The 24,552-nt window shown below is 44.8% G+C and overlaps 2 protein-coding genes across 4 annotated transcripts in view; one reads left to right on the forward strand and one right to left on the reverse strand.

Annotated features, from left to right (window-relative positions):
* Window positions 1-23,288, reverse strand: part of FAM210A (family with sequence similarity 210 member A) — a 41,979-nt gene extending 18,691 nt beyond the window's left edge. For both annotated transcript variants that reach the window (XM_074987508.1, XM_074987507.1), the window contains exons 1-3: window positions 23,132-23,288; window positions 5,586-6,077; window positions 770-881 (exon numbers count right to left, since the gene is read on the reverse strand). In XM_074987508.1, the coding sequence (XP_074843609.1) occupies window positions 770-881; window positions 5,586-6,046 (573 nt within the window). In that variant the 5' untranslated portion in view covers window positions 6,047-6,077; window positions 23,132-23,288. The remainder of the gene's footprint in view (window positions 1-769; window positions 882-5,585; window positions 6,078-23,131) is intronic.
* A 171-nt stretch (window positions 23,289-23,459) lies between these two features.
* Window positions 23,460-24,552, forward strand: part of RNMT (RNA guanine-7 methyltransferase) — a 28,595-nt gene continuing 27,502 nt past the window's right edge. Inside the window, exon 1 of one of the 2 annotated variants that reach the window (XM_074987498.1) lies at window positions 23,460-23,534. The gene's annotated coding sequence lies outside the window, so the exon portion shown is untranslated. Of the gene's footprint in view, window positions 23,535-24,225; window positions 24,339-24,552 lie in introns of those variants that run through there. The other variant, XM_074987500.1, reaches the window with a different exon arrangement.

Below are 24,552 nucleotides of genomic sequence, written 5' to 3' on the forward strand. Positions count from 1 at the left end.
GCCAGCGGATTGCACTCTGTGTGCGGCTCTCAGGAGGAGCTGCATTTAAAGCCTTCAAGAGCCGCATGTGGCTCCAGAGTCCTATCTGCCACATGTGGTGAGTTGGGAACATGTTGAACGTTGAGGCTTTAGATCATTGAAGGGAAACCTGCAGCCTCCCTCCCACAGCTTGAACATCTGCAAACAGCTGATTGGTGGTGTTGCAGTGGGCCACATGTTTCTATGAACCAGTAAGCTGAAGGAGGGCTACTCATGTGGCCCACTCTATTGGCTTTACCTGTTCAAAGCACTATACCCATTATGTATATCTAAACCCAGAAAAAATATCCCAAGTCTGATTTCTAAGTATTAGGACAATTAAATTCCAACAAAGTCAGCAATGAAAGCATAATTATTTAAGATATGACAGGAAACTTAAAAAATCCCATAGAAAAAAAATTGCATTGTTACCTGAAGTACTAAAAGCTTTTAAACTGTTACTCTGTAGCTCAGTGAACAAGGCACAGGGAAAACAGAGATTACAGCGGATTGTCACCACTTCTAGAAAACCAAACAGCCATTAAGAATATTTTATAATGGCACAAAGGTGCTTAAAAGCAGTATGATGACCCTTTTAACCTGAGTAATGTGAATATTTGGGTTTAAAACAGTAATTTAAAAGCCATTTAAACTATTAAGAGGGAGAATGGGTGCCAGTTTTTTCTGAGCTAAAGAGAACTGTTTAGAGCACTAGACAACTTCATAATCAACTAACTATAATGGCACTTACCTTATACATTGCATATGCAGTTAGTGCATATCCACTCTGAGAATTTTTCAGAATGCTTACAATGCTTTCTGGTACCCCAATGAACTCTAGGAAAGGAACGACATTCACTCCTCTAGCAAACAAAAAAAGATATACATAAAAACATGGTTATATTTGAAAGGATAATTCAAACATGAAAATTGCATTAAAAACATCACTGCTCTTCATTACTGTATTTAATTGTAAAAGTTTTATTGAAAGATGGATACTTTTGTTTAGCAAAGCATTTCTTACTCTCAGCAACACACTTCGTTTTTAACAAGATTTTCTGGTACGATTGTATAACAGGAAAACACAAAACACTGTGGAGATTAATTTGGAGCCAACCCTTGGATTCCAGTCCCTCTCATTTCCCCTCAACATGCACTGAAGCTTGATTTTGGGGGCTATTTGTAGGAGATTAAGGGTTGGTCTCATGTTATTCCATGTGCCTCCTTGACAGAAAGATAGGTGGGAAAGAATCATATCACAACTTCGTCCCTATAGAGCAGGGCTGGAGAAATTTTTTGGGTTTGGGCCACTGACCCACAGGAAAAAAAAAACAAAAAACAAAAAACAAAAAAAACCCCCAACAACAACAAACAAAAACACCACAGTCAGGAGGCAACTTACAACTGGAAACAATAAAAAAAGAAAAAAACAAAACAACAAAAAAAACCACACACCCCACACACAACAACCCTCACTGACCTGGCCCCCAAGGGAGAAGGAGAAAAGTTCAACCTGCTACGTGTGTGGGAGGAGACCTGTAGGCCTCAAAAACTGGGTCAAGGGGAGCCATTGGCTAGATTCTGGCCTGCAGCCTGTAGATTGCTCAACCTTGCTGTACAGGCTATGACAGATGATGAGATGGAGAGTAACATCAAAAGGGAGTTACAAGAACTCGGCAGAATAGAACAAAATGTCAAGATCTTGATTTTGGTAGTAGGCTTTTTCAATGTCATCTGTAATATGAAAGAGGAGGCTAGTGCCAAGGCATCAGCCAAGAAACCCTCCAAATCATGACTGCTGAAAGAGGAGTCAGCAATAATGGAGTATAAATGATCAACAGTGAAAAGTACAGAATCATTAACAAGTCTCTATATATTGGGAGCACAATTAGTGTTGATGGCTAACTCCATAAACAGGTCGCAGCAAGAACCGGCAAGGCAAGCAGAGCCTTTTCAAGGCTGGCAAAGTCTGGAAGAGTCAATCAAGAACCAAGCTAAAATTATGCAATGACCTTGAGATACCCACATTTTTATAGGCTTTTGAAACAGCAAATATAAGAACAGATAGGAACAGACTATAGTGAAGAAAGATCTATGGGATTAAAACTTGTGGAGAGACTGGGTTGCCTCATGCCTCACAAGGCACAAAAGCATCTAATAAATACCTAAATTCTGTTAGGGCACTGGAGATACTACTTGTTTAAACACAAAAAAATACTACCACACATCTTTTACATTCTAGTAGATATGCATATGCAATTAGTTATACAAGAAACTGATTTTATAATATTTAGAAGTACTGTTTTAACATTTAGTTTTTGCCAGTGTCACTGAAAGCCCTAAGTTACCTGTACAGGGTCCTCTATAAAAGTAGTATGGCATAATTTTCAACTTCTCTGAATTCTTTTAGCATTTTAATTTATTCTGTGCATTATCAGTATGAGCAGGAACTCCGTGGGCTGAAATATATTGACACTGCCCCCTTTTAAATTTGTCAATTAATAATTTCAAGATTGAATAATTTAGCCCTTTGCTATCATTATTCATGAGCCAACTGAATTTTCACCTGAAAAGGATACCATTTTTCTAGTCTGACATACTAAGGCTCTGCCGCTCACTAATTCCTAATTAAATGTTTTCATTTGTGTCCATTTGTCAAATGTGTGTTTTAAATGCTAACTAAAGACTCAAACAAAACTAGCTAAACTCGTCTCACTCTAAAGTGTCTTGATGTGATCATCAATTTAGATCCAGCCAAAGCAAAGTATTTTAATAGCTTCGGACCTTTATTACTCTGAGATGGATTAAATTTAGAATGACATTTGGATCTACAGCTCCTAGAAAGGGCAATTATGCCAGTTGGTTAGAGTAACTAAAACAAAACACTTGTACCATAATACATTCTGAAGTTAAAGGCCCATTATTCCAGCCATAAACTATCATTGTTTCACATCTTCTATTATATATGCAACATGCCCAGTCCAGAGAGAATCATTTACTCCAGTTCAACAAACAAGTCACAGATTAATAAAACCTCCCTCTAAACTATTATATCTAACATATTGCTTATTCCAACAAACATGAGTTTCCAAAAGAAACACACTGCTGTACCTCTTTGGGATGCAGCAAATTCACATTAGGTCTAGTATGGCTAGACGACACTAGACAGAGTAGAACGTGGATACATGAGTTTTATCATGAGATACGCAAAACTAACGAAAGAGAGAAAGTACGATGATTGGAAGGATCCAGAGCTCATGTTCACATAAGTGTATATGTCTGGCAACATGTTCAAAAGATGTCCAGGCCTGAAATAGTATGGACATTGCAAAAAAGGACTGGAGTGCATTAGTAAGGGCTGCACTTTCTATTCACCACTCACACGCCCAAGTGCTTTTGTTTGGATCAAAAAAAAAAAAAAAAAAGAAGAAGATTAGTTTAAATAACACTCCAGAAACAAAGCATCAGAATACATTTTTATTCACTGCATTGTTTTGGAGAAGAGAGATGACGACTCATCTCAGCGATAAAACTCTAGTTTCTTTGGTGCACAGGAGTGATTGATATGTTTTCTTCAGAAAGAGTTTCAGGAATGGGCCTAACTTAGACCACAAATGCTAGTGGCTGCATCTACTGTAGCAAGTTCTTTCAAAACATTTTTTAAAAGAAAAAAGGGGCTCTTTTGAAATATGCAGTGGAGTGTCTACACACGAAAAGCGTTCTTTCAAAATTCAATCAAAAGAATGCGGATCTCCTTTTGAAAGCGCTCTTCCACTTCCATATCAGGAACAGTGCCTTTTTTCGAAAGCATCTTTTGAAAGAAAACATGTAGATGCTCTGTGGGCCCTTCTTCCCCCCTGAAAGAGCAGACCTCGTGGTGCATGATTCTTCCACCTCTGCCTGTTCTTTCAAAAGAGTGGGAGATGAGCGGATGCTCTCTTTCAAAAGAGCAGGTAACTCTTTTGATATGCTTTTTTTGGTGTGTGTAGGTGCACTTTTGAAACAAGTTCTTTCAGAAGAGTCTCCCAGAAGGACTTCTTTCTGAAAACCACTGTAGTGTAGATGTAGCCTTAGAGAATCTGGAAATTATGGTTCCTAGGACCTGAGAAGATGGACAATAAGGAAGGAATTCTTTAAGGGTTTTGTGTCCCTCTCACAAAGCCTTTTGAGCACAGAGATTTTGGGGGGCAGGAGGGGACAACATTAAAAAAAGGTATGAAATGGGGGTGGAGGAATAGTTCAGTGGATTGAGCACTGGCCTTGTAAATCCAGGGTTATGAGTTTAATCATTGAGGAGACCATTTAGGGGTTGACAAATAGCTTTTTTTTTTTAAAATTTGTCACGGATGTTGCTTGATGTGATAACCTTTTGAGGTCTCTGTCTCTGATGCCTACCCTTGTGGTTTAGTGGACAGTGCAACCATACAGGAAGTTCTACATAACTTGCTTGGAAGAATCAAATAAAAAAGTTCTAAGCGAAGTCAGAGCAATGGTTGGAAGGGGACCAAAAAAAAAAGAATCTCAAAACATATATACATATATCATGCCTGTATTTAACGATGGTGTTACAGACAGTGTCCAGACGCCTGGTCTACACTGGGAGATAATACTGATTTTAGATAAACAAATTCAGCTATGAAAATTGGGTAGGTGGAATCAACTTATGTAAAATCCATTTTTGCCATGAACCATGCAGCAAGAGGTTGATGGGAGAAACTCTCTCTGATTTCTCTTACTCCTTGTGACTGCCAGGAGCACTGGGTTCCATGGCAGCACCATGATAGTTCAATTTAACGTGTCCCCCTGGGCACGCTAAATTGAACCCTGGCAGATCCACTACCAGTGCATCAATTTTCCCTCAAATGCAGATGTACACAGAGCATAAAAAAGGTAGTAGATACCAAAGACAACAGAACACTTTTCCACTACCTCTCCTCCTGCCTCTTCCATATGCTATCCCCATTAAACTTAGAGGTGAAAAACCTATCTGGCATGCTCTGTGGGTGACAGTCTTAAAAGCAATAATGGCAAGCATATATTTTTACCCACCAATTCTATATCATTCACATTTCACCCTACAAACACTAGTTTCAATTCAAAAGAAGGTTTGACCTATAGTAGAGTTTTCCTTAGTGTCTTCTACCACACAGGGGAGGAAAACCAGAAAAGCAGAGGGCAGGACTATAAACAGATTTCACCATCTTTTACTATTGTTTCAGAGGACAAGCCATCATCTTTGCCACACAGCAAAAACTGCAACTATTGTGGACAAGGTCACACGTACGTGATTTTATTTTGATGGCAACTGCATTCCTTCCAAATGAAGTAGTATTTAGTACACACTGTAGCAAGTTAAATAATATATCACCACATTGATAGGAAGTCTATTCCCCTTCATTAACTATCTTGGGCTTTGGTAAAACATGGAGATTCTGTTCTGATGGAGTAAGCAGGATAATTTCTGACACATAAGATCTATATTGCTGACATGCTACACCCACACCGACATATATTTGTATGTCTCAGATTAATAGCCATAGTGACCTTATAACAAATCAATAACTTACTTCATGGCTGCATAATAAAAGGAACCAAACCATACACTGGAGGTCAACAGATGCACTGGAATCATAACTTTTCCATACTGTTTAAAAGTTTTCTTGAACCTCTGAAAGAGACTAATTGATTTGTCTTGTAATGGATCAGGCTCTAACGAACTTGATGATACAGGGGTTCCCTGTGGTGTATCACCAGCTTGTTTGAAAGGGTTTTCTTCCTTTTGTTTTTTGTCATTAGTGTCTTTTGGTTGAGATGAAAATACACCCAATGACCTTCCTTCCTGTGAGAGAGAGAGTGCAGCAGATGCATGTAGAAACTGTTTTTCAGGGCTCAGTGCCAAAATCACTTTGCATCCAGTCCGTGGCAAGATAGGTTTCCCTTTGAAGTGTCGAAGGAAACCGGTGCGATGTGGTACCAAACATGTCCGATGTGCCAGCTGAAACATAGTCTGTATTAAATTCCTTTGCATTTTATTGACTGATGAGAGTTGGCTACAGGTCCTAGGGAAAGCAAACAAGAAAAACATTGATTTTTCTAAATTAAGAATGGTTATAATAGTTGTATTTCAGAAGATAAATTTGCAATATGACTTTAAAATCTGAGAAAACTTTCAAGAGTTAGAAAACTAAAAACTTACACTGAACCAGTTAGCAACTAAAGCAGTTTCCTTCTTTACACTAGAAATTGAAAAGTTTTGCAGCTATTTTCTAGTGGCACCCACATTAGTGTTCATGTATTAATATACTGAAAGAAACATGCTATTAAGTTATCTTCACAATTTATTTTCTTCAAACTGAAAATTCTCATTTTTCTGTTTTATGTGTAACAAAGTGATACTTTTTGCTAACAAGTATACCACAACCATACTAATTTGCTCAAATGACTGCAGGGCACTCCTGTTACAGAGAAAAACACTTAAAACTGCACTGATACTTTATCAAAGAATGTATTGATAATGGAGTGCAGTTTTAATGATCTACATTATTTTGTACTAAAATAGTAAAAAAACATTTTTTGTTAAACCAATGACATTTTAGTGATTTCAGACTCAACAATGCAATTCTACTATTGAATTTGTGCTGATATGGTTTGTCACTGCTGGATTTCAATCAACATGATGAAGAATTAGTAATTACTCAGTAGGTCAGAAGTTCTCTTGAAAATATTATAATGCAATTAACATTTTACTGTATATAACCCTAATGAAAGCTCAATAGAACCAACTGACAGCTACCCCCCAGATAATTTCAATTAGTACATGTAGATTCCTGAGTCATGTAGATCAAACATTGCAAGTTTTAGGGCACTAGGTGAAAAACTTTAAATGTTTTCTTTAATTTACATAACAATACCACGTTACAGCCCAACTGAATGGGGACCTCTACCTTAACTTTGCTTGTGTTAATGTTGGTTAAATCATTTGCGGTTCCACTTGCCTTTCAAACCTTCCGTCGTTTTTGAGTCTGCCACTGATGACAGCCTTTAGAGTTTTGAATCCACACCTATTGACAGCAATGCTGGGCCCTAGGTCAGAGCAGCCAATGGACCCCCGCTCACATAGGTCTGCCTGACATTTGGGTGGTGGTGTGCCTGTGCTGACTGATGCCCAGTGAGCAGATGCCTGCACAGGCTGTTGCCCACACTGCTGGGTGCGCTCTTCTGGCATGGTCAAGGCTTCCACGCGTCTGCCCAGTAGGGTTGCCAAATGTCTAATGGTGCAAACCCAAAGACCCTTGCCCCACCCCTGCACCTTCCCTGGGGCCATGCCTGTCCCATTTCTTTTCCAAGGCCCCACGCCCTGCTCACTCCATCCCCTCCATCTCATGCTCTCACCCACCCTTTCACCAGGCTAGGGTAGGGGTTGGATGCGGGAGGTGGTATGGAGTGTGGGCTCTGGGATGAAGTCTGAGTAAGGGAGGGAGAGGTATGGCTACAGTGCAGAAGAGAATTAAGGGGCTGACCCTTACCTCATATGGCTCCCAAAAGCATCCGGCAAACCCGTCAACAATTTCTGGCTGCAAGGCTGGGGTTATCTGTGGGCTGAGCCGTGTGGTAAACCTGGTGGTAGACCCTTACCTGGAAGCTTCCGGAGCCTTCTAGAAGGACAGTATACTGGGTGGTGGGCCAATGCATTTCTGTTCCCTGTCTAGGCCCAGACCTTCATTGGTCAGATAGGCCCTGTGCTCCCTATAAAAAGGCTCCCCATCTGGTAGCGGGGGGTAAGGTTTTGGGAGGTGCACCAGAGGAGCTGGAGCACAGCAAAAAGGTAGCATGGGAAAGTGGTGGGTGAAGTGGCCCAGGGTGAGGCTACTACTTTGGGGCAGGGGTAAAGGTCCTGCTGGTTGCCTCTTGTTCTCATGGGGACCCTGGGCTGGAGTCCAGGGTAGAGAGTGGGTCTGGACTCCCCCCACCCTTCCCCTGAGGGATCACTTTACTGGAGCAGGCGTGGGCCTGCAAGGGGACTGGTATTATTCTCCCTGTACTGGTCCTGCCTGTGATGAGGATGGCTCCCTAAGCGGAGACCCCTGCCTTTGGAAGGGTCTGGGCAAAAGGGGGGCCTCCGTGAGTCTCTGAGGCAGCACAGATCCGCCAGGAAGCACAGGGACCCACAGAGGCTGACAAGGGACTTTGTCACAGCAGGCACTGCAACTGCAACTCTGATTGGCTGCCGTTCCCAGAAAATGAGCACTGCAGAGTCAGCGCTTGGCCAACCTGCGGTGATCCCCCACAAGGAACTACCACTTCAGGACATCATAGAATCATAGAACAATAGAGCTGGAAGAGACCTAAAAAGCCATCAAGTCCAGCCCTCTGCCCAAGGCAGGACCAAATCCATCAGATCAGCCCATCCATGGCTTTGTTGAGCTCAGACTTCAACACCTCCAGGGATGGAGGCTCCACCACCACCCTGGTTAGACCATTCCAAAGCTTCACCACCCTCCTAGTGAAGAAGTTTTTCCTAATGTTCAACCTGGACCTTCCCAACCACAACTTGAGACCATTGTTCTGTGTTCTGCCATCTGTGACCACTGTGAACAGCCTCTCTCAGCCTCTTTGCCACCTCCCTTCAGTAAATTGAAGGCTGTTATCAAGTTCCCCCTCAGTCTTCTTTTCTGCAGACTAAACAGACCCAATTCCCCCAACCTTTCTTCATGGGTCATATGCTCCAGCCCCCTAATTATTTTGGTCACCCTCCGCTGGACCCTCTCCAGTGTGTCCACATCCTTCCTACAATTGGGGGCCCAGAACTGGGCACAGTACTCCACATGCGGCCTCACCAAAGCCAAATAAAGAGGAATAATCACTTCTCTGGATCTACTGGCAACGCTCCTCTTGATGCAATCTAATATGCCATTAGCCTTCTCTCATCTACTACAACTCCCAGGTCCTTTTCTGCAGAATTACTACTGAGCCAGTCGGACCCCAGCCTGTAACAATGCTTGGGATTCTTCTGACCCAAGTGCAGGACTCTGCACTTGTCCTTATTGAACCTCATCAGATTTCTTGCGGCCCAGTCTTCCAATTTGTGTAAGTCACTCTGGACCCTATCCCTACCCTCCAGCCTATCTACCTCCTCCACTAGCTTGGTGTCATCTGCAAACTTGCTGAGGGTGCAATCCAACATATTTATCAATGTCCTGGATGAGGGGTTGACCAGAACAGGACCCAGAACTGAACCGTGGGGCACTCCACTAGAAAACAATCGCCATCCTGACATCGAGCCGTTGATCACTACCCGCTAGGCCCGACCTTCTAGCCAGCTTTCTATCCATCTTACTACCCATTTTTCCAATCCACATTCCTTTAACTTGCTGATAAGAATATTGTGGGAGACCACATCAAAAGCTTTGCTAAAGTCATGACAAATCACATCCATTAATTTTCCCCTATCCACAAAGCCAGTTATCTCATCATAGAAACTGATCAGATTGATCAGGAATAGTCAGCATGGATTCATGAAGGGCAAGTCATGCCTGACCACTTTCCTCTCCTCCAAGTGCCTCAAAATAACATCCTTGAGGAGCCCCTCCCTGATTTTTCCAGGGACTGATGTAAAACTGACTGGCCTAAAATTCCCTGGATCATCCTTCTTGCCTTTTTTTAAAGATGGGCACTACATTTGCATTTTTCCAATCATCCAGGATCTCTCCTGATCTCCATGGCTTTTCAAAGGTAACAGCCAAAGGCTCGTCAATGACATATGCCAACTCCCTCAGAACCCTCAGATGAATTAGGTCTGGGCCCATGGATTTATGTATGTTTAGCTTTTTTAGATAGCTCCTAACCTGTTCTTTCCCCACTAAAGGCTGTCCACCTTCATCCCACAGTGCATCACTTATTGCATTAGTCTGGGAGCTGTCCTTGTCCGTGAAGACAGAAGCAAAGAAAGCACTAAGTACTTGAGCTTTCCCTACATCATCGGTCACTGGGTTACCTCCCTCATCCAGTAGGGGTCCCACACCCTCTCTGATCACCACCTTCTTGCTAACATGCCTGTAGAAACTTTTTTTTTTTTGTTATACTTCACATTCCTCACAAGTCGTAATTCCAGTTGCGCTTTCGCCTTCCTGATAACTGCCCTGCATTCTCGAGCTACACATTTATATCCTTCCCCAGACATCTGTCCAAGTTTCCACTTTTTGTAAGCTCCCTTTTTGTGCCTAAGTTTTTCAAGGATTTCCCCAGTAAGCCAGTCTTGTCTCCTACCATATTTACTTCTCTTGCTGCACATCGGGACGGTTTCTTTCTGTGCCTTCCACAGGACTTCCTTAAAATATTGACAGTTTTACTAGACTCCTTTTCCCTTCATGGTAGCATCCCAGGGGATTCTACCCATCAGGTTCATGAAGGAGTCAAAGTCTGCTTTTCTGAAGTCCAAGGTGGTAATTTACTGCTCTTTTTCCTTCCTTTGGTCAGGATCCTGAAGTCTACCATCTCATGATCACTGCTTCCCAGGTTGTCCCCCACCTCTACCTTCCCTATTAGTTCCTCCCTATTTGTAGGCAGCAGGTTGAGCCGCGCATGACCTCTGGTCAGGTCCTTCAGCACTTGTACCAAGAAGTGATACCCAACATTTTCCAGAAACTTCCCGGATTGCTTGTGTACCTCCATATTGGTCTCCTAACAGATGTCAGGGTAATTAAAGTCACCCACGATAATGAGAGCCTGCGATCTGGCAACTTCTCTCAGTTGTCCAAAAAAAGGCTCATCTACCTCACCATCCTGACTTGGTGGTCTGTAGCAGACACCAACCACCACATCTCCCGTGTTGCCTATACCACTAAGCTTGACCCATAGATTCTCAACAGGCTTTTCTCCCTCTATGTGCTGCAGTTCCAAGCAATCATAGTGCTCTCTTACATACAGTGCAACTCCTCCTCCTTTTCTCCCTTGCCTGTTTTTCCTGAACAGTTTATACACTTTCATGACAGCGCTCCAGTCATGCGAGTCACCCCACCAAGTCTCTTATCTCAATCAAGTCATAGTTCTTGGACTGGGCCAGGGCTTCTAATACTTCCTGCTTGTTACTTGGGCTTCTGGCATTGGTGTACAAACACCTTAGATAAACAGTCAATCTCCCCGCCCTCTCTACTCGAGCCAGGGGTCCACTCTTGTTGTACATTCATCTTTGCATTTCTTCCCGGCCTCCAAGTTCCTTTCTCCCCTCAGGATTTTGGTCACCGTCCCCCAGTGAACCTAGTTTAAAGCCCTCCTCACTAAGTTTGCAAGCCTACTTGCGAAAATGCTCCTTCCTCTCTTGGTTAGGTGGACCCCATCTTTTCCCAATAATCCCTGTGCCCAAAAGTGTCCCATGATCAAAGAAACCAAAGCCCTCTCTCCGATGCCACCTGTGTAACCATGCATTTACTTCCTCAATTCGACAGTCCCTACCTAGCCCTTTCCCTTCGACAGGAAGGATGGATGGACGAGAACACCACTTGTGCTCCAAATTCTTTGACCCTTCTTCCTTGCACCACATAATCCACAGTAACTTGCTCAAGGTCATTCTTGGCCATATTGTTAGTTCCGCATGCAGCAGTAGGAAGGTATAGTAGTCTGAAGGCTTGAGCAGTTTTGCAAGGCTCTCAGTCACATCCTGAATTTAAACTCCTGGTAAACAGCACCCCTCACAAGATTCCAGGTCTGGTCAGTAGATGGATGGTTCAGTCCCTCCTAGGAGGGAGTCCCCAGCCACCACCACCGTCTTTTTCTTATGGGGATTGTGGTCATTGAACTCCCACCCCTAGGACTACACATCCCATGTCTTGCAGTAGAAGCAGATAACTTCCCATTTTTTCCCCTGTGAGGCCCCTTCCAAAGCATTCGCCACCACAGAACTGGTGAAGAGAGCCTGAAAGCGATTACTTATCTCTATATCGATGGTGGAATCATGTACTGGCTTCTTCTTCTACAAGTTACGTGCTGCCAGTTCTTTTCCTCATCCCTTACTGCCCTCCCTGGTTCTTCTGCCTGCCATGCTTTTAAGATTAAACACTCCCTTCTGTCAAGAAAGTCTTCATCCTCCCTGACTGATCATAGGGTCAACACTTGAGCCTCCAGTCCTCTAAGTTTTTCTTCTAAAATGGAGACCAGCTTGCACTTAGTGCAGACGAAATCCCTTCTTTCCTCAGGGACTAAGACAAACATGGCACATCTCGAGCAGGTAACAGCAGACCCGTCACTATCTATGCCTGCCATCCTAGAAAGGGGATTTAAAAGAAAGGCAAGGTCCCTGGCCCTTTCCACCCCCCACTCTAAACTCCCTGTCTGAAGTCCCGTTTGCTTGGGCACTGCTTTATAAGCCCTGAACTGCCTCAAAGTCCCTCCCCTTACTGAGGCTCAGCCAATCAGCAGAGGCTTATAGATATCAAGCTGGCCACTTCTGGGAGTGGAACAGAGCAAGGGCATGTAGGATGCCTCCTTTAGCTCTGCTATGCTCTCAGCAGCAGTCGGGGTCCTTGGGCCCTTATAAACTGCCCAGGCCCTGAGGCATTTGCCCCTTTCTGCTATGCCCCCTCTCCCCACTGACAGGCCTGTTTAAATCCCATGAACATTCTAAATGCACATTAATACATCAGTGACAAGGGGGCAAAAGATATTTAGTCAGTCTGAGGGTTAGTCTACACAGGAACCATTTACATGATGGACATGGTTATTTTAGTACAAGAGTGGCTTATCAGTGAAGAGTTCTGCAGTAGTGTTTAAAGTTTCCCAAGCAATACAAACTAAACTTCTTTTTAAAAAGTACTTATTTTGGAATAATGTCTACATTGTTTTCTCTGTTGTTGCTGTATATATGGATTTAACTGAACTAAAAGAGTAAGTACACACTACTTTGTCTAAAGAAGCTAATGTTACTTCTCTGTGTGAATCATAGCATCCACTCTGTACTTTTTCTTTTAAAAAAAGGACAACATTCCAGGCAGGTATCCCAATGATGTTCAGCTGGTAGTAACAAATCTTGATAGTTTGTTTCTCCTGCTGGATTATTGGATACCTTTGGAATTCTGGGTGTCAGAGCCAAAACTCAACTGATCCCTTCCACAATATTCCAAAATTAATCAGATTATCACTATCTTATACCATTTTCAAAATGGTTAGTTACACATTTTGGAAACTGCTCTTAGGTAGCATGAAGGAAACACTGCTGAGCACTACGAACTTCAACATCCTGCATAAAAACAGGATTCTCCTAACGTACTGGCAAACATTCAGGTTGGTGGCAGAATGCACAGACCACCACCAGTATATTGTAAGGCTGCGTCCGCACTTGCCCCCTCCTTTCGGAACAGGCATGTTAATAAGGCAGTTTAGAAGATACTAATAAAGCAATGACATGAATATGTAGTGCTTCATAAGCATAATGGTAGCTACACGCGATTTGAAAGTTCCGCTTTTGGAATGCCACTACCTGTGTGGATGGGGCTCCAGGTAATCCTCCTCATTCCCTCCCATAAGGCAGCTGGGTGGCCACCGCAGGGCCCACAAAACAAAAAGGAAACAAAAATCTAAGAGGTCAGCAACCTGCAGCCCTGGAGCTGTATGTGGCTCTGAGTCATTTGCAGCTCCAGACACTGCTGCCGCTGACTCTTCTGTGGCTCTCTACTGTGCACCCTTGACAAGAGCCCCCCAGGCAAGACCTGGCCACAGAGTGTGCCTCAGGCGCCCCCCCAACTCCACTGGGAGGTTGCCGACCCCAGGATGCGAGAGAAGTCCGGAGGGTACACGTGGCTCTTTGAGCAATAAAATGCTTGGGGCCATGGGAGTGCTGTGATGCACTGTGCATCTGTGTCCCTTCCCACCATTTTGAGGGAGAAGTGGTGGCGGTGGCGGCTCTGGTGAGTTGATGGCATTGGATAAACTGGGGGGGAGGTGGGGGTGCTGAAGAGGGAATTTGGTTAAAGCAAGGGAGGGGGCTGGAGATGCCTGGCTCTGGAGGAGGGGAAGGGTGAATGGGGTTTTTTACCACATGCCCCTTATTCACCAGAGGGAAATACGGTCACCCTAGTTAAAGTGTGTGTGGAGGGGTTACCTGTAATTTTTTTTTTTTTTTTTTTTTTTTTTTTAAAAAAAAAAAGGGCACATTATAAAAAAAATGGTTGAAAAAACACTGGTGTGGAAGGTTGATGCAATCATTGTACCTTCCTGCGTAAGAGCCTACCCCAAGGTGCAGCATCTTTTGTCCTTATTTGCTCTCCGACCCACGGGTCAAAGTTACTTAAACTTTCAAACTGATACAAATCACTGTGTGTGCTGCTCTTAAAAAAGGAGTTATAAAAAGTATAGTTTGATGTTATTTACTAAGGACCGTCTTGTATTCACATGCATTGCAGCTCTTGAAATATTGATTTTGTAACTGAATTTGAAAAGTGGCTGTTCTTGTTATTTTGGTTGCAGACCCTCAGTCTAACAGATGACTTCCTTACATTAATTTGAAGTCCACTGGAGGTTCAAAGTGTTCAATTTTGTTTCGGAAGATTTCTACTAATATTTTTGAAAAGATACTCATACATTTTATATGACTATGAAAACAAAATCCTAAAGAACTCCCTGCCTGCTCTTTATTGCCAGCAGAATTAATCTCTATACAGGAATAGGAAGAGCAATTAGTCATACGGATTATTAGTACTTTATGTTTGAAAACGTTTTCCTTAATGCAATGTTTCTCTCTTTTTCCCACCACAAAGTTTCATCAGGTCTTCAACTGGCTGTTAATCTACACACACACACACACACACACACCTTGCTAAACAAGTACTTTACTTACAAGTACTCGCTTAAAAAAAAAAAAAAGGAACACACACTTACCTTTGTTCACTAGACAAGTGAACTCCCACCCCTACCCATACGAGCCTTACCCCCACACCTCAAAGCCCCAACCTGCATCAGCCTGAACCCCTCCCCCCGTGACCCATAGATCCAACCTGCAGCAGCCTGAAACACCCCACCCCGACCCAAACCACCACAGCCCTAATACCCTCCCCCCGGCCACTTGCCCCACGGATTCAACCCGCCACCAGATTTTAACCCTCCCTCCTGCTCGTGGCCCCAAACTGCCCCCACCCTCAACCCTCCCCAACTCCCTCAACCCGAAGTTCACTTACCTTTCAAAAGAAGTGCCACACACTGCCACTCCTTCACTGAGTTTCGAGTATTTGGAATGAATCAGAGACTTTTACGTGTATTTTCATGGGAATTTAGTGTCCCTCTTACAAGTTTTCACCTTTGAGCAGAAATCTGGGAACCAATTGTGCTCATAGCAAGGGATGAGTGTAATCTTAAACATGACATGGGAACTTTGAAATGTGCACCACATTCAATAGGAAACTGTTGCATGTTCCAGCCTCAGTGAAGAATGTTGTGCCACGAACTTAAGTCTTGCCTACAGTACACAGGTTTTTTCAGCAAAGACAGTGCCAGGTGCACATTGCAGAGCTATTTATTTTGGTAAAATTCTTCTGTTTTGCCAAAAAGTAGAATCATCTTGATGAGACTCGTAAAGCTTTTTGCAACAAAGTAAAAATGACTGGCAGGGTCTACACCGATGCTTTGTTATGCTGCTATAACAGGCTTCCTCCATTATTCCATAATGCCCATCGTGACTTCTCTATTCATAATTCTGAGGTTGGCTGCCCTGCACATAGCTACACAGGCACGTGCCTCCTTCCTTTCAAAGTTCCATGAATTTCTGACAGGTGAGCATGCTGTTCCATGCAGACAGTAAAAAAGCAAATCGCTCAGTGGTTTTGAGTTCAATCCTTGAGGAGGCCATTTAGGGGTCTGGGGTAAATAGATTTAAAAAAAAAAAAAAAAAAAAAAAAAAAGGTCTGGCAGGGATTATGCTTGGTCCTGCCAAGAGGGCTGGGGACTGGACTCTACGACCTCTTGAGGTCCCTTCCAGTTCTATGAGATACGTATATAATCCTGTTCTCGCCAGCGCTCCTCCTGCCAGCTGCCCGCCCAGCCACCTGACCCCGTGCTGCTGGGGACCAGCCACCCAGCTCTCACCCCAGCCATGGGCAGGGAGGAGACTGCTGCACTGAGCAGAGCCAGGTAGGGAGAAGGGAGCTGATGTGGGTGGTTGTCCCCAAGCCCCTGCATCAAGGCTGGTTGCTTCTGGTTACTGTCTGAACATAGAAAACGTGCCAACACATTTGCTCTCCCCCAGCTCATACATGCTCTCTCTCAGATCTGCATCCCACACCACACACACTACTCCTGTCCCAACTCCCTGCTTTAGTTGAAAAGCAGCTGGCAATCTAGTACATGGTTTCCCAAACTGGGTGGCATGAAAAAGTTACGGTGGGCGGAAGATGACCCAGCGTCATTCCCCCCACCCCATCCTCTCCCCACATGAAGAAAGAGACAGCGTTTGCTTCCAGCTCTCAGCCCCTGCCATTTTACTTGGGTGACCTGGTGCAGCCACTATATAAAGCAGGCAGCCGGTGAAGATCCACAGGCAGAGGTGAGTGAGTGTGGGTTGAGGGGGAGGAGGATGGGGTCAGATGGAGGGGCTGAGGGTGCCTGGTTCAGGAGAGGAGATAGGGATGGGGGTAAGAGTAAGCGGCTGATGGTGCCTGGCTTTGTGGGAGGGGAGGGGCAGGGCTTGGGCAGCTGGCCCCGGCACCGCAGGACTCAGGCAGCTTGGGCTGGTGAGTGGGTGGCTGGCTCTGGCAGCATGGAGCTTGGGTGGGCAGTTCAGGCAGCTGGCCCGTGGCTGGTCTCCAGGAGCACTGCACTCAGGTGGCTGGCGGGCAGGTGAGTGGCTGGCCCCCAGCAGTACAGGGCTTGGGCAGGCAGCTCTGGCAGCTAGCCAGCTGGAACTGCACAAGGTACTTACATTGGCCAAGAAAACTATTTGTGCTTATTTTTAATTTTAAGTAACTTCCATATCAAGTTTTGGAGTTTAAATTATTAACTGAATTTTTTGTTAAAGGAGGGTTGGATGATAGTAAAAAAAAAGAGGTTGGTGGGGCATGAGGATTTCTCAAAAATCAAACTGGGGGCACGATGCTGAAAAATTTGGGAATCTCTGGTCTTGTAGGATGCCCCCGCAATGATGGATTCAGAAACATGTCACGTGATGCCATAACTGCCCCAAGCAGCATTGTGAACACTTCCCAAAGCACATTGCTCTCTTCATCGATTCAAGAGCAGGAAGCATGGATACACTCTGCTGACACAAGGGACAGTGTGGACATACGACTGTGGTTCAATTAAAGCTGGGGCTGTATGTCAGCATAACTTCTGTCCACAAAACTCCAAAGTGTGGACATGGCCTTGTTCTCTATAGTATTTCCACATGCGGCTGTGTCTTCGCTTGTACTTCTAAATCTCCCAACACTGCGCTACACTGGTGCGGCTTCACTGGTACTAAAACTAACAGAACCTGGTCACTTTTTTTTTTTTTTAAACAATATTGCATCTAACTTTTCCTTGGTTGGTCTACTTTAAATCTGTAGATAGATGGGATCTAGCTAGATCATGAAACCATAATAAAGCTTGTGACAAGTCCATATCAAGATTTCAATATTCACGACTAATTGACACCATTGACAAAACAGTACTTATAACGTAACAGTGGTTCCCAACCTGTTCAATAACACGGCACACTTCAATGGGACAAACAATTCCATGGCACACCCGCTTCTTCCAACTGAGAGAGGAAGAACTGATGACCCTGAACCAGCTGGGGGCTCAAGCAGCAAGGCTGCCTGAGCCCCCACCTGGCATGGGGTTATCTAAGTGTGTCATGAAATTTTATCAACACCCCACCACCCCCTGGCTCTGCAAAGAGCTGGGAGGAGAGGAAATTGATGAAATTTCAGTGGCATGCTTAGTACTCACAGCTCACTGGTTGAAAACCACTGACGTAGACAGAACTTAAGTAGAATAGGGAACAGCTTTTTAAAAGATCAAGTGCTAGTAACACAACTTTGGAAAAAAACAGATGGTATAGAAATAGAAGAACTGTATTTTATATCTGTGTATTCAATTAAAGCTGTGGGATGTTAAACAGTAGGTCTGTACCCAAACAGCACTGCATTTCATCATTAAACTGATGTGCAGTTTAGCTAATCTGAATCCAATCAGATGTGACAGAAATATCTCCTCCCTCACCTTTACTGTTAACAGGAGTCTGAAATCTGAAGTTTTACATTGTATTTAATTCCACTTTTCAAGACTACATTGAATTAAATCTCTACAGCTTTTAAAAAACAAATACAATATACAAAATGCTTTATTGCTCTTTCAAGGCTGTTTCATTTCTGTACCACACAGCAGTCACCACTTCAACTACTTTTTTATAGGATAGTGCTGCATATTAACCACTCAGTACCCCTGCTTTAGTAACAGAGAGTAAGCCATGCTAGTCTATACACTATCAAAACAAAAAGCAGTCAAGTAGCACTTTAAAGACTAGCAAAATAGTTTATTAGGTGAGCTTTTGTGGGACTGTCCCCACTATTTTGCTAGTCTTTAAAGTGCTACTTGACTGCTTTTTGTTTTTATCCCTGCTTTGTAATACTCAACAGTTATGCTAGCTCTTTCCTTTACAAGTTTTATTCTGCCCTCTACAGAATTCTTACAGAATTACACTTGAAGTTCAGAATTCAACCAGCTACAGTAAACTCTTTCATACCCAATATTACATTACCCGGAACTCTCAAATAACTGGCATTTTAACCATAAGTAAATTTTACTTATGTTTTCTATAACTACAGTGTAGCAAAAATAAATACAAATAAACAACAAATACATTAAGTTTACAGTGTACAATATTACTGTTGGTAAATAAAGTACTCTGCATACAATTTTGTTTGTTAATATCTAATTTTGTTTTTCTTTAGCACTATGCATTGCTAGCTATACTTCTCTATTATCCAGAATATTTGAGTATCTGGCAACCTCCTAGTCTCAAGGCTGCCAGATATGAAAGAGTTTACTTTATTGGCATTGTATGAGTACCCTTTTACCACCTTATATTGTATCAAAAATAAATTTCAGAAAAATTGCTTAAGCCATTGTTTTTCCCAACAGGTCTCCCATAATAACGTGAGGTTTCTTTTGTTTGTCTCTTCCTGATACAGGTTTAAAAAAAAAAAAGGACAGTGGAGGTGAGGGAAGGGGAGAATAGGGCCAGCATGAGAAGAATTTATAGTTTGCAGCACCTAAAAAGGGGAAAGAACATGACACTACAATGTTACCAGTTTTATAAGCATAAAAGACTCTCTCACTGACTGAACTGGTGACTAAGTTCCAGAAACAGATGTAGCCACACTGAGGTGGTGGTAGCAAATTTATATTTTATTTCCAATGATACACAATTTGTGTTCATACTTTCTTCCCATGGGTTAAATAAAAATTACCTAAAATAGATGAAAAGAGATCCATAAACCAATAAATAATGTCTGATTTGGATTTATAACCAATTACTGGAAGCTTAATACAGTTCAAAACTTGCGATGCATTTTTGTTTTGGGGGGTTGTGGACATATGCTTGCCATATGAGAATGAAACCTGTACCAACAAGCGCAAGTTTACTATGCTGCTGTATTCAACAGCAGCTACAATCTTGTGGGATGCATTGTATCCTTCAAATGCACATTGGATTCCAGATGATGAAATGAAAAACGTCCCTAACTGCAGTAATTCAATGCCTAATTTCTTCTACAGTAAACCCTCAACATACACGGCTTTAAGTTGTGCATAAGTCGCTTTAACATGAGTTCAGCACAACTTGATGTTGCTCTGCAGTCCCTTCCCCCTTCTTTCCCCCAGCCCCACAGCTGTCGGCTGCACCACTGGTGGAAGGCAGAGAGAAGCAGCCAGGAAACTGACCAGTTGCCATCTCTTCCCCCACCCCCAACTTTCATGATAATTTGAGTTACGCAGTGGTTGCAGGAGCACCCTCCCGCATAACTCGAGGGTTTACTGTACTTCATAGAGAGAGCATGGGGAAGAAACAGAAAATACATCCAAATTGGAGTAACCAAAAAATCTGATTTTAGATCTAAATGTTCTTAAGGAAAACAGATTGATCACCAACCGTCAAATACAGGAGACAAGATTCACCAAATAACCAACAGGTAGTAACAGAGAGGTAGCCGTGTTAGCATCTTTAAACTCCTCCCCCTCCTCTGTCACCCTCTGTTGGAAAAAGGCTTTGAAGCCACAATAGTGGTAAGAACAGAGCTATAATAAGAAAACTAAATAAAAAAAATTTAAAATCATCATCTTTTACAATGTGCCTTCTGTTTTGTTACATAGCCTATAAAGACTAAGATGCATTATTTCTAATGACAAATCACCAATACAGTTGTACCACACTAATTGTTTCTCTAACTTTTACTCAGCAACCTGAAGGCAGATCTACGGAAAGGCAAGAATAGCTGGGGCAAGTTGCATTTCCCCCATGAAGTCTCTCACAAATGACACAGGGCCTACCTAAAACATACAAAGTATGTCAAGTAGATCACTAAAATTTTGGTTCAAAGGAACTAGTCTGACAACCCAGATCTTCAGAAAATGGAAAAGGGTTTTCTGCTCTTATGCAGAGCAGAGATGAGGACTGCAAAGTCAGGCAACATGATGAAAAAAACTCACTACCGAGAAGACCAACGTATCTGATCTTGGAAGTATGCAGGAAGAGAGAGCTAATTCCTCCAGGTACTTTGGACTAAACAAATTGAAAGTAAAGGTCAAAAGGAATGATGATCTTTGTTTGCTAATGACTGTATGAATACGAAGAGACACTTTTCTCTGAAAACTCTTTAAGAAGAATGTTGAGAATGTCCTGTGGAAGCCATCTTATATAGAAGCCATTTCACATCCCTTACTTCTGCACACACACAAGAGCCTGTACTTTCCTTGACCTGTTTGGGAATGGCTGGGAGGACCAGATTTATGGAATGCACTAATGAACTGTTTGGAGTTTGGGCTCCAGCTCCCTGGTACCTGTTTTTCCTGGCTGATAACAGTTTCTCTTTGGAAAGTGATTTACGATTCTCTAACTAATTGCCTCTGACACTGGGCTTGCTTGTGTAAGGGTATAAAATACTAGAGTTATCTGCATCAAGCTGCCTTACTGGACCTGGTTTTACTGGTGTCCAGTTTGGCTCATCCATTGCCTTATTGACTTCAATAAAGCTGAATGTTAGCTGCCTAACCACAGAAAAGTCTTGTGCTTCAACAGTCCTTTAATAAATTGTGCGACTAAGGGAAGCAACAGAAGCCCACATCAATATTTTGGTGCTTTAACCATGTCAGCAAAATTAAAATGGGGGAAAAAAAGCACCAAAACAACACATAACATCTCTTACCACAGTTATGTCAGTCCAACTTAAATATGAATTAAGCAGAGTTTTGTAGATGTTTCTCTCTTCAAAAGCAAACACAGAGAGCAAAGAAATATAGCCAGGATGCACACTGCCATCCAAATGCAACTGTTTGTTTTTGATGCTGCGTTGTGCTGTGGAATGCAAGATTAGATTTGGAAAAAAGATAACCTTGTTAAGATTGAACAAAATGAAAAATGCAGCCACGTTGACTGATGTTTCCAGAAAGTTTGAAAAGACTACGATTTGTGAACGGCCTTTCTCCCCTTGAGGGAGGAAAAGCATCTATACCCTACCAAGAGAGTCAACTGAACACACTCTTCTCTGGCTATTTTTATGCTATGGACCTTACAGCAGCACTGCTGCACTACTGCATCTGCACCAGTGTAGAAATCTCTCAATTATGCTGATAGGGAGCAGTTGCATACCACTCCCAAGGAACAGCAGTAGCCATGCTGTCAGGAAAGGGTATCCCTTTGACATCATGCTGTTCAAGCTGGTTCTTTCATCAGTGAAACTTATGTCCATTAGGGGTGTGTTTTTTCACCCTCTGACCAACGAAAAGCTAATGTAGACAAATCCTCAAAGAGATAGTGTGAGTGATTCTGTCTGATCACCTGCTTGGTCTACCCTGGGCCATAACTGTCACACTTGCAAAGTCATACTCAAGCTGTAGCATGCATGCTGGTGTAAGATGTTAGAGATTCTGGGGGGGTTCTTAGTACTTTAACAAACTGACCTGCTGTGCGGTTTCCTCCCAGAGTTGTGAGAGAACTTGTTTATCCTCTGGTTATATGGGGAATTGTGAAAAGACAGTGAAAGGCTATCAGCCTTTAGCCCACCTCCACACTGTAAAGTGGGTTGGTAGCCAGCATCAGTATATACAGCAGTTAGATTTTACTCTATAGCCAGACATGAACCGCCTTAGCTCATACTGGTGTTTTTGACAAGAGTCACATTAACAACAACTGAGTAAGAGCTCAGATTAACTCTACAAAGAAGGCACATGCAGACCAGCAAGGAATCCAATTCCCACTCCAGGTAGGCAATGCACCCTACACACCACCAGGCAACTTTAGTCACGAATGGATATCATTTCGGTGTCTAGCATTTGGTCACTAGCCGACATGGACTAAGAGTTCCCAGAGGAGCTGTTAATAGAAGTCGATTTAAAGCTCCCTTTGGGAGTTCATTTCAGGCAGCTACTTTCTGCTTTGCTCCAGGGTGACTAGACAAGTTAGGGGAGGCAACAGGGAAATAACACCCCCGAGAAAGTTCCTGCTGCCGCCTCTCAAAGAACCAGCAACAAAGGAGCCGAGCACTGGGGGAGAACATGGAAACGGATATTTTTAGCCCAGCCCCTGCCCGAGGAAAGGCCCCTCTCCTCTCGCTTTGCTTTGGCGAAGGTCACAGCCCATTAACTTACTTTGCAATTCCCGTACGCCGATGCAACAAGACCGCAGTAGAGCGGCTCTAGCGGAGTAGATCGACACCAGCCCGCCCTTTGTGTGGGAGGCAACAGAAACAGGCCGCCCTCGATCGCGGGCCGAAGCATGGCCACTACGGAAGACCCCCGAGGCCTCTCCGGCAAGGCGGGCAGTAGCACACGCCCACACCGCCCCGCGGGCAAGGCCTCGGCCCGCCACCCCCGCTTACAGGGCCGTGGCGCCGGCGAGGCGGGCCGCTGCCGGCAGAACACGCGAGGGAAACGCTACCTTGCGCGCAGGCCGCTGCTCCATAAAGCCAAAACCGCAGGGACACGGGCAGACGGCGGAATATGGACGGGAACCACGCGCTTCTCGCGGGGCTACAGCAGCCTCGCCCTGCCCCCCAGCAACGTGTTTGTAGCGCCAAGGTCCGATCATTCGCACCGCGCATGCTCTACTGCAAGGCCTTCTGGGGGCTGTAGTCCTGGAAATCAGCCGGCCGCGGCTTCCCTGGCCACTTCCCTCCTTTTAGACGCACTCCAGACTAGAAAGGAGTCACGTATGCGCCTGCGCAGCTGGTGCCCCGCTGCGGCGCTGCCCGTTTCCTCCCCACCACCGGAAATGACACACGCAAATCAAAGCTTTCTGGATACGTCATTTCCGAAAACAGGATGGCAGAAAGCCCGATTTGGTGAGCGCTGCGCAGAGTCCCAGGCCGGCGCGTCTCGGTCCTAAGGGGCCGCGCGTGCGGATGTGCGGGGAGGGGACGCGTGGCCGGCTTCGGGGAGCGGAGCCTTCCCTCAGGGAGCACCTTTCTTGCGACCGTGCCGCTTTGGCGGCTCTCGCCCTTCGCTGTCTGCAGAGTGGGAAGTCGGGGGGCGGGGCCGACGCTCACATTCCCGCGCGTCGTAGGGGACGGGACGAAATGCTGCGCGCGCTGCGGTGGAGGCGAGGCGAGGCGAGGCGGGGCGGGGCCTGGCCTTACCGTCGCTTCTTGATTGCCAGGTGGGCCGCAGAAGAGGGAGGCAAGGGCGGGGGCCACTGCCCCGTTCCGGGGGAAGCGGGCTGAGGCTCGCGCTGGCGGCCGCACGTGCCTTGCCCGTTGGCCGGGCGGGGCAGTGAGGTGTTCAGTGATCAGTCGAAGGGGCGGAGCTTGGCGAGTGTTGCGGGGGGAGCTGTTCCGCCCTCCTTGTCCCTCCCTTTTGGGGGTTGTTGATTTCCGGAGGGGGGCGTGGTCCCTGAAGGTGACGGGCCACGAGAAAAGCGCGCGCTGCCTCTCGCCTTTTCTACCGCTCTGAGGCCCAGTAGGGGCGCCGTGTTCTGCTCTTGCCGATGCCTGCTCCGCCCGCCTGCCCGCCCGCGTGGGCCAGACCCTAAGCCGGCCGGGCGCGAGGCCCCCGCCCGCGCACACGAACCCTCGCAGCCAGCCTGCCTGCCTCGGGCTGAACCACAGCCCCTCTGGGGTGGGCGGGACCCGCGCTGCACAGTGACCGGAGTAATGGTCCTTTTTGTCTTGTAATCTCTAGAAATAGACCTATCCTCTTGCCCTCTTCCTCAGCGTCACCCGGGGAAAGGAGCGTCTGGCCCCTTCCCGGGCTGTGCCAGCCCTTGGCCACGTTGTCCTAATTGTAACTTTTTGTTCCCCTCTTGCATGTGACAGAGCCACCTCGCCAGGGGAGTTGCTGGGGTGAGAGGGTGAAGTGGGCAGT

The sequence above is a fragment of the Carettochelys insculpta genome, chromosome 2, assembly GCF_033958435.1.
Source record: "Carettochelys insculpta isolate YL-2023 chromosome 2, ASM3395843v1, whole genome shotgun sequence".
NCBI lineage: Eukaryota > Metazoa > Chordata > Testudines > Carettochelyidae > Carettochelys > Carettochelys insculpta.